This window comes from Typopeltis vanoorti, chromosome 2 (assembly GCF_054136105.1).
Source record: "Typopeltis vanoorti isolate ZY-2024b chromosome 2, IOZ_Tvanoo_1.0, whole genome shotgun sequence".
In the NCBI taxonomy this organism is placed as follows: domain Eukaryota; kingdom Metazoa; phylum Arthropoda; class Arachnida; order Uropygi; family Thelyphonidae; genus Typopeltis; species Typopeltis vanoorti.
Window position 1 is genome coordinate 159,168,587 of NC_143550.1, and position 18,348 is coordinate 159,186,934.

At 34.8% G+C, this 18,348-nt stretch overlaps 1 protein-coding gene across 4 annotated transcripts in view; it reads right to left on the reverse strand.

Moving 5' to 3' along the window:
- Positions 1 to 18,348, reverse strand: part of LOC150109570 (solute carrier family 15 member 1) — a 440,305-nt gene that overhangs the window by 44,935 nt on the left and 377,022 nt on the right. For all 4 annotated transcript variants that reach the window (XM_090409050.1, XM_090409043.1, XM_090409063.1 and 1 more), the window contains one exon: positions 7,069 to 7,262. In XM_090409050.1, coding sequence (XP_090265176.1) covers positions 7,069 to 7,262 — 194 coding nt within the window. The remainder of the gene's footprint in view (positions 1 to 7,068; positions 7,263 to 18,348) is intronic.

Below are 18,348 nucleotides of genomic sequence, written 5' to 3' on the forward strand. Positions count from 1 at the left end.
TATTACAATTTTTATATGAATTTTGCATCCATGATAACTTTGATGCGGTAGCGTGGTTAATCCCTTAGCAACTTATGTCTCATCACATCTTCCTCCTATCCACCAGTCTTTGCATCTTACATCCTCAATCTGTCTTCATACCCAACATTCCAAAGACCAGAAACCACCTTTGTCAACCATCTCTAGCCCCTTTCCAATATTTCTTCATCTTTTTGAAACACAGGTGACCAAATCTGTGTAATCCATATGCAGTCTGATCAAAGCCTTATACAATGGACCAACAACATTCTTAATTCTACGCACTAGTGTCCTCTGAATCACTGCAATAATTACAATAATGCTGTACTCACAATTTTAGCAATGTGTCCATGAAATTTTAGGTCTTTATCCACAATCACTCCCAGATCCCTCATCTCCCCCACCTTCTCTAAGATATTTTCACCAATTGTATACTCTGCATTGTATACTTAGCAAAACAAGTGTTTTCTGCCAGGTTGGCAGGAAAACGACCGAGCGGAAGACCAAGATATAGGTGGATTGATACGGTACAAAGTGCTTTAGACGATAGAAATATAAGATCTGATAATATTGGAGTGTTGACAAGTAACAGACTGATTTGGAGGAAAATTGTAGATAGGAAGTTAATAATGATGTAATTTTTTTCATGTAGTACTATCATATCCTGTACACCCCTTGAGGGTACATGGCAGGAATTTGATGATGATGATGATGTATACTCTGCATCCCATCTTTGCTTCCCAAATTTTAAAACCTTACACTTTGTATCACTGAACTGGTCACTCCCACTGACTTACTGATTCAACCAGTGCACTCAAAGCCCAGTTGCAAACCCACAACATCTGCTCCACTCCTCATAGCTCTCTCCAACTTGGTACTGTCGGCAAACAACTGCATATTAACATTCAGATTTCTCCTAAAACCATTTTTTAATTAAAAAAAAATCCTCACAGACTGATTATATAGGCAAATGTCAATGAGTGTTGTTGCATTACGATATAAACATTATCATAATGGAAATTTGCTGCAAGTTGCTGATGAAGCAAGACTTAAGGACAGTGGGTTATTCAGAGGCCATAGCAGATCTATAACCCAGTATCTACAAAGTCCATCTAGACCAATTTACTTATCAGCTTGTCATTTGACAAATTGTCAAACGCTTTTGCAAAATCTGAATAAATTTTATTTTGATCTGTATACAAGAATTTGCTAATCCCAAAAGATTGAATATTTCTTACAGAGAATTCAGTCAAAATATATTAATTACACCAAAAATGTCAAACTACTGCATGGTAAAGGAAACAGCAATGGGCAAGAAATAGTCAAAAGAAGTAGATAAAGGTGTAATGCTGCTTCCTCATGCTTGAAGAAATGAATATCAAAGCTACATTCTCTGAGTAAGGAGGATAATTCACAGACATGTTAAATGGATGAGGAAAATCAAAAATCATGAAAAAGAAAATGTACAGGAATTGTTGCAAGAATGATCTGCTAATATACCATGGAAAGAATTCAAGACCAGTACTCATGGTCTCAATGCAGACCAAGAGAATGACAACCATGGTAAGGAGGACTAAGTCAGACTTAAAAAAAAAAAAGTCATGAAAGAACAATCTTGATGAGAAGCAACAAATATATTAAAAGAGATATTATAGTAGCGAATATAAAAGGAACAATATATTAAAGGGAAAAGTTGGTCCTTGTTGGGGATCTAAATAGCAGAGTAAGAAATGATTGTCAGACATACAAAAATATTTTGGGAAAATTTGGAGAAAAGAGCAAAGCTAATAATAATAGCAAATATCTGTTGGATTTCTGCTCAGGACATGGACTGGTTATTACTAACACCATTCCAACATAAAAATGTGCACAAATTCACATGGAGAGAAGAGGTGAGGAATAAGGAAAGTCTCATTGACTATGTTATTGTTGATAGTGATGTTTTCTCACTAGTGCAGGACACTAGAGTGCACAGAGGATTTTAAAATTGGAAGTGATCACCATTTACTCTTGAGCAGATTAAAATTGAATTTCATATTTAAAATAACAAAACGATAGAAAGTTTTAAAGTGAATAAAAGTTGAGCACCTCTCAGATGTGAACTGTAGACTAAAATACACAAAGATTATTGAAGAAAAAATGAAAGAGTTTGAGAACAGGAACCAAACCTTGGAGATTCGGTGGCAAGCCTTGAAGAAAACCCTGATCTGATTGATTCAGCCAGAGAGGCAAGTGGCGAGGTTGTCTGCAAGAATAGGAAAATCAGAACTCCATGGTGGACACAGGAAGTTAAAAAGGCAGAGAAGGAAAAGAAGAAAGCATATCAAAAGTTCCTGGCAAATAAGTCAGCTTGTGCTCTTAGAGAATACAGAGACAAACATAAGAAAGCTAAACACTGTATAAAACTAGCTAAACAAAAGTCATGGGAGGACTTTGACAAGAACATAGAAAATAAATATCAAGAAGGTGGTAAGATATTCTAGAGGTTGTTGAAGAAGCTTAGAAATGGAGGAAAGAGTGCTGTAAAAGGAGTTAGAGATGATAAAGGTGACATGAAAATGGGAGAAAAAGATATCCTTGATGATATGGAGTAATTAATTTGAAAAATTGTTAATGAAACAAGCAGTGATGACAGCACGGTGGTAAAAAACACTGTATTCCTGAACAGGCATAGAGTCAGGAATACATATCCATACTTGAAGTAGAAAAAAGCCATCAAAGGCTTGAAATGTGGAAAGGCAGCAGGAGTAGATGATATTCAACCAGAAATGCTGAAGTATGGTGGTATAAAAGTCTTACAGTGGCTGCACTGCATAGTTCAGAAGGTCTGGACACAGGGAAGAATTCCTGATGATTCGAGTAGAGCTCTTATAGTACGCATATATAAAAAAGGGAAATAAAACTGAATATGAGAATTACAGAGGTATTTCCCTACTGAGTGTTGCTGGTAACATTTATGCAAGTATACTTGAGAAACGCTTGAGAAGAATTGTGGAAAAAATAAAGCTTGGTGAAGAACAAGCTGGATTCAGGCCAAATAGAGGCTAAAAGGATCAGATCTTCACTTTATGACAAATAGTTGAGAAAGCATGGGAATATAACAAATCTGTATTTGAGTTTTTTCGATCTGGAAAAGGCATATGAAAATGTGCCAAGAGAGAGAGAGAAACTATTCAAAATGCTACAGTTGTATGGTGTCAGTGGGGCATTATATCAAGCAATACTTAGTCTTTATTTGAGTTGTAAGTCAGCAGTTAGAATTGGAGGAAATACAGGAAGATGGTTTAATGTTAAATCTGGCATCAGACAAGGATGTACATTATCCTCTGAGTTATTCATTATCTACATGGATCACATTATGAAGGAAATTGGTATTAAACATGATATCAAAATTGGAGATGTTAATGTCAGCTCTTTGCTTTATGCAGATGATGTTATACTTTTAAATAAATTCGCTACAAATCTATGAAATTCCCTGATTAAACTGTATATATGGTATGAAGGTCAACAATAAAAAGACAATGAAAATAGGCAGAATCGTTGAAAATATCAACTGCGTTGTGAATGGAGAACCTGTGGAACAAGTAAAACATTTCAGCTACTTAGGCACGATTTTTACTGAAGATGGTAAATTAAATATGGAAATAGGCAACAGGATCAATAAAGCTGGTATGGTAGGAAGTCAACTGAATAAATTCATATGGAATAAGAGAGAAATTAGTAGGAACACTAAATTAGCTGTATACAAGACAGTGTTCAAACCATTTTTAACTTATGGATCTGAGAGCTAGGTCAGAAGTAAAACACTTGACCAAAGACTAGAGACTGCAGATATCAGAGTCCTGAGGAAGATTAGAGAACAGATGGCATCAATGGCAATATCATATTAAAAATGAGGATATTAGGAAAGAACTTGACATTGTCAGCATCCAGGAATGCGTTAGCAGAGCTAATCTCAGGTGGTATGGTCACTTAAACAGAATGGGCGAGGAAAGATTAGCAAAACAAGTGTTCTCTGTCAGGTTGGCAGGAAAATGACCCAGAGGAAGACCAAGATATAGGTGGATTGATACAGTACAAAGTGCCTTAGACGAGAGAAATATAAGATCTGATAATGTTGGATACTTGACAAGTAACAGACTGATTTGGAGGAAAATTGTAGATAGGAAATTAATAATGATGTAAATTTTTAATGCAGTACTATCATATCCTGTACACCCCCCTTGAGGGTACATGGCAGGAATTTGATGATGATGATGATGAATTTTTTATTTATTTATTTTTTTTTTAGATTACTTGGAATTACTACCTCAAAATACATTAGAATCACCTAAATTAATTTCAATTAGAACAAATAGCTTTCAAGTCAACTTCTCTCCTCCTCCTCCACCATTTTCATTCCATTCTCTGTCCTTTGGAACAGTCGTGTTCATGCAATTCTCCTATCTTATACTTCAGCTATTCAAGAAACACAAAAATACACAACACAAACATATCCTAAATTTTTAACTCTCGACCACACGTCACTGATGTTCTATAGGTTTTGTATTCTCTCGTGTATAGAGTTGAAATTAAAAAAATAGAAATAAATTATCTGCTGTGTGGTGTAACTTCAATTATCACAGTTGATGCTTCCTAAAATGTATCTTCTAAAATCTTAGGCTTCTTTAAGATATATTTTAGGAAGCATACTAAAGTAATGAAAATGATAACAGAAAATAATAAATTTAGTTTAATCCTTTATCCAAGTGTAAGCAAATAAAGTTTGCACCTGAAGTATCTTCAGGACTGAGGCAACTCGTGGTAAAGGTGAACCAAGCTCTCATCACTCCTTGTTTTAATATCTCCCATAATGCAAAGCACATCACCTCGATGACATGTATAATTCTATGCATTAAGGGAAGGGCCAATACCAAGACTGGTTTTGACCTTTACTGAATGTTCAAGTACAGGTCAAACTCCAAAAACTCAGCATTGTTCCCCTCAGTAACAGGCTCACCCTGCCACTGAGAAGAGCTCTCAGAACCAGTTGGCTCTACACTGTGGCAGGCTCACCCCACCACAGATCAGAGCTGCTCATTTGCTCATATCTCATCTGAGGGGTAACAGCAACAGCCGTGCCTCAGTTAACTTCATAGCTACAGCATTGCCATTCATCACCCAAGCTTCCAACCAGTTTTGCCCTTTATTGAGGTCTTGTCAGTGGGAGTCAGACCCAGAAATGGTGATACTATGGAGGAAGCAATGGAGAAGTCATATTTACCTACACAAGTTGCCAAAAGGTGTCTCACCTTATTATTATTATTATCACTACCTCTGGGTCTGGCTCCCACTGATGAGAACTCAATAAAGGTCAAAACCGATCTGGGTAGTTAGTGGCCCTTCCCTTAATGCATAGAATTATACATGTCTGCAAGGTGTGCTTTGCATTATGGGAGATACTAAGACAAGGAGTGATGAGAACTTGGTCCACCTTTACCACGAGTTGCCTCAGTCCTGAAGATACTTCAGGCACAAACTTTGTTTGCTTATACTTGGATAAAGGATTAAACTAATTTCTTTTGGTCTAACCAAGTGGGAAAAAACTTCCAATAACACAAAATTTTGCTGCAATGGCAAGAAGGAAAATAAGTATAAAGATTGACAGTGGTTCCATAGTACAGCCACTCAAAAAAGAAGTTTCAACCCATGAAGGAAAGTTGCATATACTGCTTGGAAAGAAGTCAACAGATATCCCCCCCCCCCATGGGCAAGGTGTATCACGCCATGTAACGAGTTACATGTTCATAGTTAATATAAATTGGAGGAATATGATGCTTCCAAGTCAGTGCAACTGTGTCTAGATGAAATAGCTATGAGAAGTAAATCGACAGAGTTTGAAAGAGGCTTTGTGAGAAGTGAATTAACAGAGTTTGAAAGAGGCTTTGTGATAGGATGTCATGTTTCAAGCCTATCTGTTCAGCAAATTGTTGACAAACTGGGCCATCCCAGGTCAACAATCATTGATACCATACTGAGATGGAAGCGCAGGGAGTCAACTGCAAGTGCTACCTGCAGTGGACAGCCCACCATACACTCACCATTATTTAAATTAAGGGGATAATAAATCCAACATTATTTCAAAGCCGAATAAGAAACTCAAAGATCGGAATCAAGGAGTTTCGTGCCGAATATAGTAAACTATAGAAGTTTCAGTGGATTGTAGCGTCAGCTAAAGCACGCAGTTCAACACTAGGGCAACTCATTGCAAAGGTGGGTAAAGTTCTGATCACTATTCTTAGTATTACCTATAATGTAAAACACATCTCCTAGGAGATGTATGATGTTATACATTATAGTAGAAAGTCACTACCCAGACCAGTTTCAACCTTTATTGAGGTCTCATCAGTGAGTAGGTAGACCAGGTAATACTGACGTCATAGCAAAAAGAACTTATGTACTTTGCTATAGGAGTTGTCAAAAAGGTGCACCCATAAATTACTTAAATAAAAGAGCCAATAGGCTTCACTTCGGCGATGTAACATTATTTAAATTAAGGGAATATTAAATCTCACATTATTGATTCTGATTGACTCCTTGATTCCGATCTTTGAGTTTCTTATTCGGCTTTGAAATAATGTGGGATTTAATATCCCCTTAATTTAAATAATGTTACATCGCCGAAGTAAGGAGAGAGAGAGGTCGAAGTGTGGAATAGTAGAAGTTCTTGCACCCAATATCCTTGGAAAGGGTTTAAATGCTCAACTGCCATTTGAGCAGGAAGAATGTTTTCTGTATCTGTTCATTTCCAAGTCATTTTTGGATTTGAGCATTTTTACAGATGTTGCAGGATACAGTGTAGGCTAGGTAAGCTGTTGTATTTGACATAAGCCACTATAATACAAAAGGTTTTTTTTTTTTATCTTAAATTTATTATCTTAAATTATAAATAAATATTCAATCTTTTAATGAAATACCAGGCTGGTGCCATATTAAAATTATTTCAAGAACTTTAAGATAATTAAAAAAATTTAATCACTATTAATTTCAAAAAGTGGTATTGAAACTCACTTGGAAGATGTTGCTTCTACATATCCTGTAATTATGATTTCATTAGATACATTTAGAGGTGTCAGTGAATATTTAAGTGCTCCATCTTTTGTATTCTTAACTAGAAAAGTAGAATTTTCTGGCCATGTCAAATTATTGTATATTATACGGATGTTTGATCCACCTTCATCAGGCTTTTTGAGAGAATCTTCAACCTACAAAACAATAAAACAAGACAGTCAATTTTACATTTAAGTAAAAAAAAAATGTCTGTACATATTATGTATACATGGTAGCAAATATGATAACTTAGTAAGCACATAAACAAATTTATGATTGGAGAAAGCAAAGAAAAAGTGACTGAGAATACTCTATATGTATTGCTAAGGCAGGCATAGGAATCCAAGGATATCTTTGATGGTTATGGACACATAAGGGCCCATTCAGAACCTTGATGAATGGAATGGCAGTTCTGTGAAATGTTTTAGATAGGCTGACTGAACTGCAAGTAAATGAAACAGATGTATTCAGAGTAGCAATTCTGTATACTTAAATGGAGCAGTAGAATTGAGTGAGATTGTGCCACATTTTAAGAAAATGCATCAAGGAACAGACAGAATCACTGACATGTTTGTTTAATGCAAGCAGTCAAACCTGGTAACTTACATTTTCCTAATATTTTCATAAAGAAGTTATGAGAGTATTAAATGGCTGGCTGAGTGGTTAGCATATCCGCTCTCCAGCCAAAAGACTGCGGGTTCAAATACCACCGTGGGCATGGATGTTTGTGATTGTGGGAAAACTAGTGGTGGTGGTGGTCGGCGGTAGATGGTGTTGAGATAGTTGCAGTCAGTTGGTGGATAATTAGTGAATGAGTGGTGGAAGCAGTTGTAGAGCAGGTGCTCTCCCCCCGATGAGTCTTTGGACTCCCTGGAGGTGTCAAATAATGATAATAATAAATCATAAAGGGGTGCCAAAATGGAAGCATCAAATTATAGACAATTTGTATTTCTTCAGCCAAAAGTGGTCAAAACCTTGATTGCTTCAGATCTCCTTTATCTTTACCTTCAGATCCCAGAACTTTACAGGGATGAATGCCCATGTATTCTATTTATGGGATGATACAGAGGAAGTGGAGGAGGCAAGAGATCTTGGAGGTGATGGGTGACAAGTCTACATCTGTACTGTTATGTGCAGATCTGGTCACCCAGATTTTGTGGGGAATGAGTAAACATCTGGAATGATATAAAGGTAAATAAAATAACATCAGGACTTTGGAAGACAGAAGAAAATGTAGGACTGATATGATTGAAACATATAAGTTGTTGAGAAACTGTGGTACTTTTACACTGTAAGTAAGTGATAACGTAAGCTAAGAGAAAAAGCACAGTGTTATGTTTATGTTCTGCAGGGAGCCCACTTGGGATGTATATGTGTTTATGTGGATACCACCCCAAAAATGTTCTAAATCTACTGTACATTGAGTACCACAGATGTGCTGAGAGTTAGATAATTTTAGAAGAACCCTGCTCTAGCTTTTCTAGCTACTTCAGACCTCCAAGTAAAGTAGTGGTAGTGGAATCACACTAGGCAATGAAATTCATGTTAACATCTAAAGAAACTTACAAACACCTACAGGTGTCATCTACTTAGCCAACCATGCTGGCAATACATATACGGCTGTGAGTTAATTAAGTTATTAAAATTTAGAAAATGAGGCATATCTGTGTTAAAGTCTTCTGCTATCATAATTTCAATTTTCATTGAAATTGAAATCCACGAGTAAAGCAAAAACAAAGAAAGAGTTAATACATGTAGTACATGCCAACCAAATTGCCATTTTACAAGATTTTATTTTATATATATAAAGCTGATTTACAACAAATTTATTTTTATATAAATAACGAAATTCATATACATCTGTAAACAAAAAATAAAGTTTTTCATTTGTAGTTTGGTAAAAAAAAAAGGAAAAAAAAAAGCCAGCATGGTTGGCCGAGTGGTTAGCATATCCGCTCTCCAGTCAAAAGGCTGTGGGTTCAAATCCTGCCATGGGTATGGATGTTTGTGATTGTCTGTGAAAAATAATAGTGCTGGTGGACAGTAGATGGTGTTGGTGTAGATGATGGTGGTAGTTGGTGGATTGAGTGGTGAAGAAAGAGAGTTGTAGAGCAGGTGCCCTCCCTCGATGAGTCTTTGGACTTCCTGGAGGTGTCATGTAATAATAATAATAATATTCCCAGGAGGCAGTCTGTACACTATAGGTATATTCAATGTTTGTATATGTAATATTTATAGAGTGACAATTTTCATACAGTATTTTTTTAAAACAATAAATAACTAAATAATAAATGTGGATCTACCAAGGGAGTTGCACACTCATAATCCTCAGTATGTAAAAATCACCTTCTATTGGTCAAGTTCTATGCAAGTCAGAAAATATAACTAATGATTCAATATCTGTTGAAGTGATACTGTAATCTTGTCTAGATTAGCTTTCAGACTTCATACAGAAAATTAAAGTATATCCCCCTAATGCACTATAATCCTGGAGTATTTATTGTAGGTCTTCAACAGTAATCTAGGGCTCATATGTTCAGTTGGTATTCTGTGTAGAGATTCAAGTATGATCCTCACCTACTATGAATATAGTTTTGTCTTCATGCTGTGCATGGTCATCATCATCATCATACGTATCAAGGATTTAGGCCTAGTATGGCCTGTTCCGGCCTTAGAAGTCATCGTCGAATCGTTTAAGAGGACGTCCTGGTTTTCTTTTTCCTAATGGCTTGTACTTTAAGGCTTGTTTTGGTAATCTTTCTGTTTTCATTCTTTGAACGTGTTCCATCCATCTATGTTTATATTTTTTAATTTTTTCAATTACTGGCTCTTGGTTTAATTCTTTCATAATATCTTCGTTTCTTTTGTGATCGAATAGGGTATACTTTGCAGTTTTTCTCATAAACTTCATTTCTGCTGTTGTTAATCTTTGTTTGTCTTTTTGTTTTATTGTCCAGATTTCGCTTCCATACATTAAGACCGGTAGGGCTAATGTATTGTATACTTTTAGCCTAGTTTGTTTTTGAACTAGGTTTGGTTTAAATATAGAGTTAATTACTCCTGTTATTTTTAAATATTTTGCAATTTTTATGTTTATATCTTTTTCATTTTCATAAGTGATCATACATCCTAGGTAGTTAAATGAATTCACCTGTTCTAAGATCTTGTTATCTAATACTATTTTAGTTCTTGCTGGATCTTGTCCTTTAATGGCCATAGTTTTTGATTTTTCCGTTGATATTATCATACCATAATCTTTGAATATCTCATTTAGATTTAAAATAGCTTTCTGTAAGTTATCTTCAGAATTTGTAATTATTATTTGGTCATCTGCAAAGTGGAGAGTGTTTAAGTTAACTGTAGGTGAAAGTTTAATTCCTTGATGTTAATTTTTACTCCATTTTATTATTATTTCATTTAAGTAGATATTAAAAAGAGTTGCTGAGAGGGGACATCCCTGTCGGACCCCTTGGTTTATCTCTCTTGTATATGATAGCTCATGATTTAATCTTATTTGTATTTGATTATTTTCATATATACTTGTGACAGCTTTTAGGATATTATTTGGTATTTGTCTTTCTTTTAATATGTTAAATAATATGTTTCTTTTAACTTTGTCAAATGCTTTTTCAAAGTCAATAAATGCAATATGTGTTTCTAAATTATATTCTCTTCTTTTCTCTATTATTAATTTTAGGCAGAAGGCTGGGTCTATACATGATCGTCCTTTTCTAAATCCATTTTGTACTTCTAGAATAAAGTTTTCGGAATATTTCATTAGTTTGTTATTTAAGATTCTGCTGTATATTTTGTAACATGAATTTAGTATACATACCTCTATAGTTTTTAGGGTCATCTCTATTACCTTTCTTAAAGATAGGAATCTCAATTGCTTTTTTCCATTCTATTGGGGGGATACCAGTTGAGTAAATTTTATTTAAAAATAATAAGAGTCTTCCTTTGAATCTTGTTCCTGCGTATTTATATAGTTCTGAACCTAGCTTATCTTCTCCAGGTGATTTTCCGTTTCTTGTTTCTTTCAGGCTGATTTCTAATTCTTCTTCAGTTATTTCCTTTTCATTTTCGTTAATTGTTTGCCAGTTGTCTTTTTTAAAATATTTGTCTGTCCACAGTTCTGTGTAGTAATTTAGAAATTCTTCTAATTACAATTCAGTGTTTAATTTTATGTTTTCTTTGGCATCTGCATTTAGGTGTTTCAAAATCTTATATACATTGGGTCTTATTTTATATAAATAATGTTCTAAATTAGAAACAAATGTATTCCATGATTCTCTATGTCTTTTTCTGACTTCTCTTTTAGCTATGGCTCTTATTCTTTTATATTCTCTTTCATCTTCTAATCTTTTACTGCTTAAATATTTGTGATAGGCTTCTTTTTTCTTTTTGATTATTTCTTTGATTGTATCATCCCAGATCTTCAGTTTTTTTCTTTTATTGAATTTTTTGGTCTTTCCTAAGCTTTCATTTGCTGCTGCATTTAGTATCGTTTTTATATTAAGCCATTCTATTTCTATTTCTTCATTTTGTTTTATTTTATCTAGATACTGGTTAATTCTTTGTTCATATAGCCATTGTATATTTGTGTCATTCAATAGTCTAGTTTTATAAACAAATGTTTCAATTTTTCTTTCTGTTCTTGTTACTTGTAGCCATTTAGGTGGTAATCTTAATTTTATTTTAACAAGGAAGTGGTCACTGCTTATTTCATATCCTCTGTGAACTCTAACATCTAGTGAAAATTTTGACGTCTTTTCATTTAATATGAAGTAATCTAATATTGATTTCCATCCTCTTGCTGCCCAAGTATATTTATGTATGTCTTGTGCATGGTCCATAAGCAATATTTACACTTTGATTTCTGCAATGACAATTAATTATGCTTCATTTTCTTGCTAGCATTCTTTCTTTTTAAAGTCAGTGTAGCACACTTCACTACCATTTTGACATTTCCCATCTTATTGCTGGCATAGATGACATCCTTGTACATGCTGAGTGATATGATCAAGCTCATATATGACTGGAAGGAAGTACCTGTATGAATTCTGATTCAAGAATTAATATGTCACAGATCACCAAGTGCAGGAAGTTTTTACCCTCTGTCCATTAGTTTTAGTGAACCCAAACTAGTGGTGAGTCAGAATTTTGGTAAAATCAAATAACATGCTTTCAGCTAACTTATATATGCCATCATCAAATGCCTCATCTGTTTCTGTGTAATGATAGTACTGCAGTTTTTATTTTCTGTCTCAATCAGTCAAATTTATATCAACAATGTGAGATCATGCAACCTTAAAAATGTACTGACAGCTTCTTGAAACAGTGTTTTATTACTCTAGACATGACATTCTCTTGCAAAATTGAGTTTCCAAAATTCAATATCCAGCACTTTGTTGATTATATGCCTTTCACTGAGAGCACTAGGAGGTGTATAAATAACAAAGTACTGGATATTGAGTTTATTTATTTTGTTTTCTTATATGGTGCTGCAAGTTACCATTACGAAATACAGTAGGTTATAATAAACTTTATTAATGGTTGTTATTTGGGATAAATATGATGAAAGAAAAGGAGGGATGGAAGTGGGAGGGATGAACTTGAGTGATGCTAGGTATTTAGAGAGACTATTGACAATTCAATAGAGGAAATGGAAGTTGATCAAAGCACAGACGTTCAATTTTCTACAAACACAGAAAATGATTCAGAAACTAAAACTTGATCTGCTTTGAAAGCCTGCAAATTATTAAACATATGAATCTGTGAAATACATGAGAGAGAGAGAGAGAGAAAGAGAAATCATTTATTTTGAAAGAGTAGGGACAGGTAATAAGGAGAGAAAAGTGGATAGTACAATAAATTCTGTGCATAGGAAAGCAAGAACATGCGAGTAAACACATGAAAAACACTTACAGAACTACCATGAATATCTCTATTCACAAAATAGTTCTGTAAAGTAGAAAACAAAAAAATAAATAAATAAAAATAAATAAATAAATAAAATCATGTAATGGCTTTCCATACTCTAAGAAAGTAGAATGACTTGCTTTCTACCTTCTTGGAAATTAGTAGATTAGCCTGTTTCCAACTTTCCCTAATTTCACAGATAAGAGGCAACAAGTTTTTTTTTTCTTCTAAAAATGATAAACTATTATATAGAAAATTATAGAAACATCACCTCTTTTCTAATATATTAAAGCAATATTTAATTTAAGCCTACACATACTGGCCAATATATATGCATAAACTCTTACCACCACCCAACAACTAGGTGTCATTAACACACTAAAATAAAAGGGCTGTAAAGATTTGCTACAGCGAGCAAGCACTTAAACATGAATTAAAAATTATCAGTAATACCTTCCTGAATAATAGTAAATACTATCAACTAAATTCTTCATAAGACTCCACTTAAAAACAAAAATAAACCAGATTACAAATAAAACTGTAGCCATTCCATACATTAATAAAGAGATATCAGATAAAATAAACAGAATGGTACAGAAATACAACCTAAATGCCACCTTCAAACCTCCTGCAAAATTAAGAACTTATTCACTCATCCAAGGATCCACTTCCTCCAATGAGCCACCCACCTGGAGTATACTATATTCATTGCACCTCTAATTTGGCTCTATAGATGAAACAGGATGCAATTCCTATCCGAAAAAAAGGAACATAAAATTTAACAACTATAGTAAATCTGGCTTTTCTGATCATGCCCTGAATACTTTACATAGAAATAACTGGAAAGGCACCTGTTGTTTACATCACAATCTATGAAATTCTTATCAACCAACCTAATCTTAACAATAAGGGTGGTCTAAAAATCCCAAGAATATGGATGGCACATATTCTGCCCACATAACGTTTTGGTCTAAGAGTTAATTATAATTAGGGCTGTAGTAATCTAGGCTCTTAGCTTTAATATAACAAACACTTACATTAAATTATTGATTAGGCCATCAATTTTCCTATATTAAAAGTATTTATGTGGATATGTTTTCTGATAATATTATAATAGGATTTAGCTTAGATGCAGTTTTTTGTGGGGTGGTTAAGAGTCAAAAACTGGTGAGATCTCTCTGAGCTGTATAACTGAGAGGAGACCTCCACATAGCTTTTAAAGGAATGCGGAGAATTGACCAGGGCTTCTGACCTAATGTCCAATCCTCACCTTTTTGTGATGCACCCTGTTGGGTATCTACCCAGATAGTGAACGAACGAGGATGGGCTGACAATTTGGAATTTAGCCGACCAAATTGTATTCTTATTGGCTTAAAACAAAATACAAAATGATGGTACAACATGACAAAATTTCATGCCGGCTGGGGCATCGCCCGGTTAAATAAGGCCCCCATTGTTTTTGCCAGGAAACCAGGTGCACAGCGAAAAGTCAGCTACTGGAACAAATCTGAAAACACACCCCAACTCAACATCACCAGAGTTAAAGATCGGTACTATCAACATAAGACGCCTGAATGGTAAAGAAATGGAGCTAGCTGAGGAATTAGATAAGTACCAAATCGACATAATAGGGGTGACCGAAACAAAAAAGGCAAAAACTGGTGAGATCTTTCTGAGCAATAAATACAAAATGTTATATTCAGTAAATGATAATCAAGGAAAAGAAGGGGTAGCCATAGTATTCAACACAAAATACGAGGCTAATCTTCTTGAATGGCAGGCAGTCTCAAGTAGAGTGATGTTGGCAAATATCAGAATGGGGAACTGGACAATGAGACTTATTTGTGCCTATGATCCTGCAGAAGGTTCTACTAAGGTAGAAGTGGAGGAATTTTTTGATGCTTTAGAAAAAGCAACTGACACAATGAAAAAGGAAAAGTTGGTCCTTCTTGGGGAGCTGAATAGCAGAGTAGGAAATCATTGTCAGACATACAAAAATATTTTGGGAAAATTTTGAAAAAAGAGCAAAGCTAATAATAATGGCAAATACCTGTTGGATTTCTGCTCAGGACATGGACTGGTTATTACTAACACCATGTTCCAACATAAAAATGTGCACAAATTCACATGGAGAGAAGAGGCAAGGAATAAGAAAAGTCTCATTGACTATGCTATTGTTGATAGTGATGTTTTCTCCCTGGTGCAGGACACCAGAGTGCACAGAGGATTTGAATTTGGAAGCAATCACTATTTAATCTTGAGCAGGATAAAATTGAATTTCATATTGAAAAGAATAACATGTAGGAAAATTTTTAAGTGAATAAAAGTTCAGCAGCTCTCAGATGTAAACTGTAGACTAAAATACACAAAGATTATTGAAGAAGAAAATGAAAGAGTTTGAGAACAGGAACCAACTTTGGAGATTCAGTGGCAAACCTTTAAGAAAACCCTGACTGAGTCAGCCAGAGAGGCATGTGGTGAGGTTGTCTGCAAGGATAGAAGATCAGCACTCCATGGTGGACACAGGAAGTTAAAGAGGCAGTGAAGGAAAAGAAGAAAGCATATCAAAAGTTTCTGGCAAATAAGTCTGCTTTTCCTCTTAGAGAATACAGAGACAAATATAAGAAAGCGAAACACTGTGTAAAACACGCTAAACAAAAGTCATGGGAGGACTTTGGCAAGAACATAGAAAATAAATATCAAGAAGGTGGTAAGATATTCTGGAGGTTGTTGAAGAAGCTTAGAAATGGAGGAAAGAGTGCTGTAAAAGAAGATAGAGTGAAAAATGTGACATGAAAATGGGAGAAAAAGATATCCTTGAAGTATGGAGTAATTACTTCGAAAAATTGCTAAATGAAAGAAGCAGTGATAGTACAGTGGTAAAAAAACACTGACCACGCATACAGTCAGGAATGCACAGTAGTGAGCTATAAGGGGCTTGCGCAAGTCTTTGTTAAATTTTTCTCAAATTTGTAAGCCCCTTGTTCTTTACTTTTTATTTAAAAAAAAAAAAAAAACATAATTTTTTGAAATATATTAAGCCACAAACTCGTTCGGTAACCTAACCAAAATTAGTCTATTCGGCAGCATATAGATTATTTGGAATTATTGTTTCAACTACCCTATAACGAAAGTTTGAAAATAAATATGCAATCGTATGGTAAAACCACTAGACAATCAGATGTTCATAAAACTGTCATCAGCGGGTTGTTCCACTGGAGATTAGTTCTGTGTTCCTCAGTACACTGATGTATAACAATTGTCTGTGTTTGTGTTTAAAATTTAAAAATAATACTAAATTTAAAAACTGTAGATTCAGCGAATTTTATTTTTATAATTGTAAAAGTATTTTTACCTGTGAAACATGAAAAGACAGTGAAATTTATTATATTAAATTTTTTTGGGAAAAAAAATAATGAAAAGTGATTCTGCTGATTCTACTGCTGTAGAAAATGAAGTCGAAGATGAAGTTTGAAGATAATACACACATTGATTCAATGAATATGGATCAAGTTGAAGGAGAAAAAGAAAATAATTTACCTGATTGCTAGAACGAGAAGCAAGTATCTCTTTCAACACTTAAGTAAAAAACTTAAGTGTTGAAGGAGAAAAAAGTTGTTTTATCATCAAAGGAATGGGTAGAAATGAAAATGGAACCAAATGGAAACACTACAGACTCAAGAACCGCATGTTTGCGTAAAAAGTTATCCACACATAATGAATCATTTGCTCATAATAAAATCATAAAAATAAATGAAGAATGTAGCAAATCTATATTACAAAATTTAATTGACAAACTAAATGAAAGAGAAATTTTGATAACTTCAAAAATGCTTAATTCAGTTTATAGTTTGCTGAAGAGAAACCGACCAACGTCTGATTTGCCAGATTTAATCGAGCTCCAAATTAAAAATGGTATTGATCTAGGATTCTCATTGAATTCCAGATTCTCATGAATTAGAATAGTTGAACATATTTCTAAACAAATAAAATTAGAAATATTCTCCAAAATAATAGAAAAAAAATGCAAAATTTCTATAATAGCAGACGAATCGATAATGTTGTCAATTCGTCTGCTATTATAGAAAAAAAGTGTTTTAGTTATTCACATACAAGTTGAACTCACTGAACCATGTATGATTTTTGTAGATCTTGCAGAACTAGAAAATACCAAAGCTGAATGTATACATGCTACTTTAAATTCATATGGATTTTCTGATAATTTAAAAAATCATCTCATTGCAATTTGTTCTGATGGAGCTAGTGTAATGCCAGGAAACAAATCAGGTGTTGCAATCAAACTTCTACAAAAATTTTTCAACATTGAGGGATAGGGCAGGTTCGAGGTTTAGAGGTGCAGGAGGAGAGTGTTTTCCAAATACTGAGTACTCTGGATGCCAGTAAAGCTGTGGGACTGGATGGTATTTCACCACGAGTTTTGAGAGAATGTGCTAAGGAACTGACAGCTCCTTTGACCTGGCTTTTCAATGAAAGCCTGGCTACAGGAAAGGTGTCCAGGGAATGGAAGGGAAGGTAAGATAGTGCCATTGCATAAGGGCAGTAGCAGACGGAAAGTGTCTAATTATAGGCCAGTTTTCGTGTGTAGAGGCTTAAGTGCTGTGAGGACATCATGTTAGAGGCTTAATGGATACTTTACAACACTCAAAAAGAATTAAAATAGAATTTAATACTTCCTATATTTCGTCCTAGTCACTAGAACATCTACGGGGATTACAAAAACAATTAATGTAACATGCACACACAAATCTTACAATACTAAGCCCAACCACGTGGTGACACTAAAGTCCTATCTAGGTGGAGTGCCCTCTAAGGGCGGTCGTAGGTGGCCTGGGATGTAAGGTGGGACCTCTGGTGATGAGTGTTTCCCAAATCTTCGGAAGCTTAATGCAACCATATTTATTAAGGTTTGGTTGGTTTCTGAGAGCTGCTGCTGCTGCTGCTTCTAAGAAAAGTCTCTCTTTCTTGAATTTGCTGTGGTGGAGCATGGTATAAACACGTCAAGAAATACAGCAACCTGGTTAAAAATAAACCACAACCACAAAAAAACCGCTCCAGACAGTAGTAAACCTCTCTTCCAAAAGGCTCAACGACGATGCCGTCAGCGCCCTTTGCCTCAGCCGTAATTTTGCCGTCGCTCCGAAAGAAGTGCCAGTGCTCGATGTTATAGTTAACATCGAACGGGGGATCAGTCGCTTACCGTCGGAGATAGCCAACAACATCAGACTTGACGTAGCCAACATCCTTGCTCATTCTTCACCTCCAAAAAGCAACTTATCGTATGCCCAATGCATGGCTCTC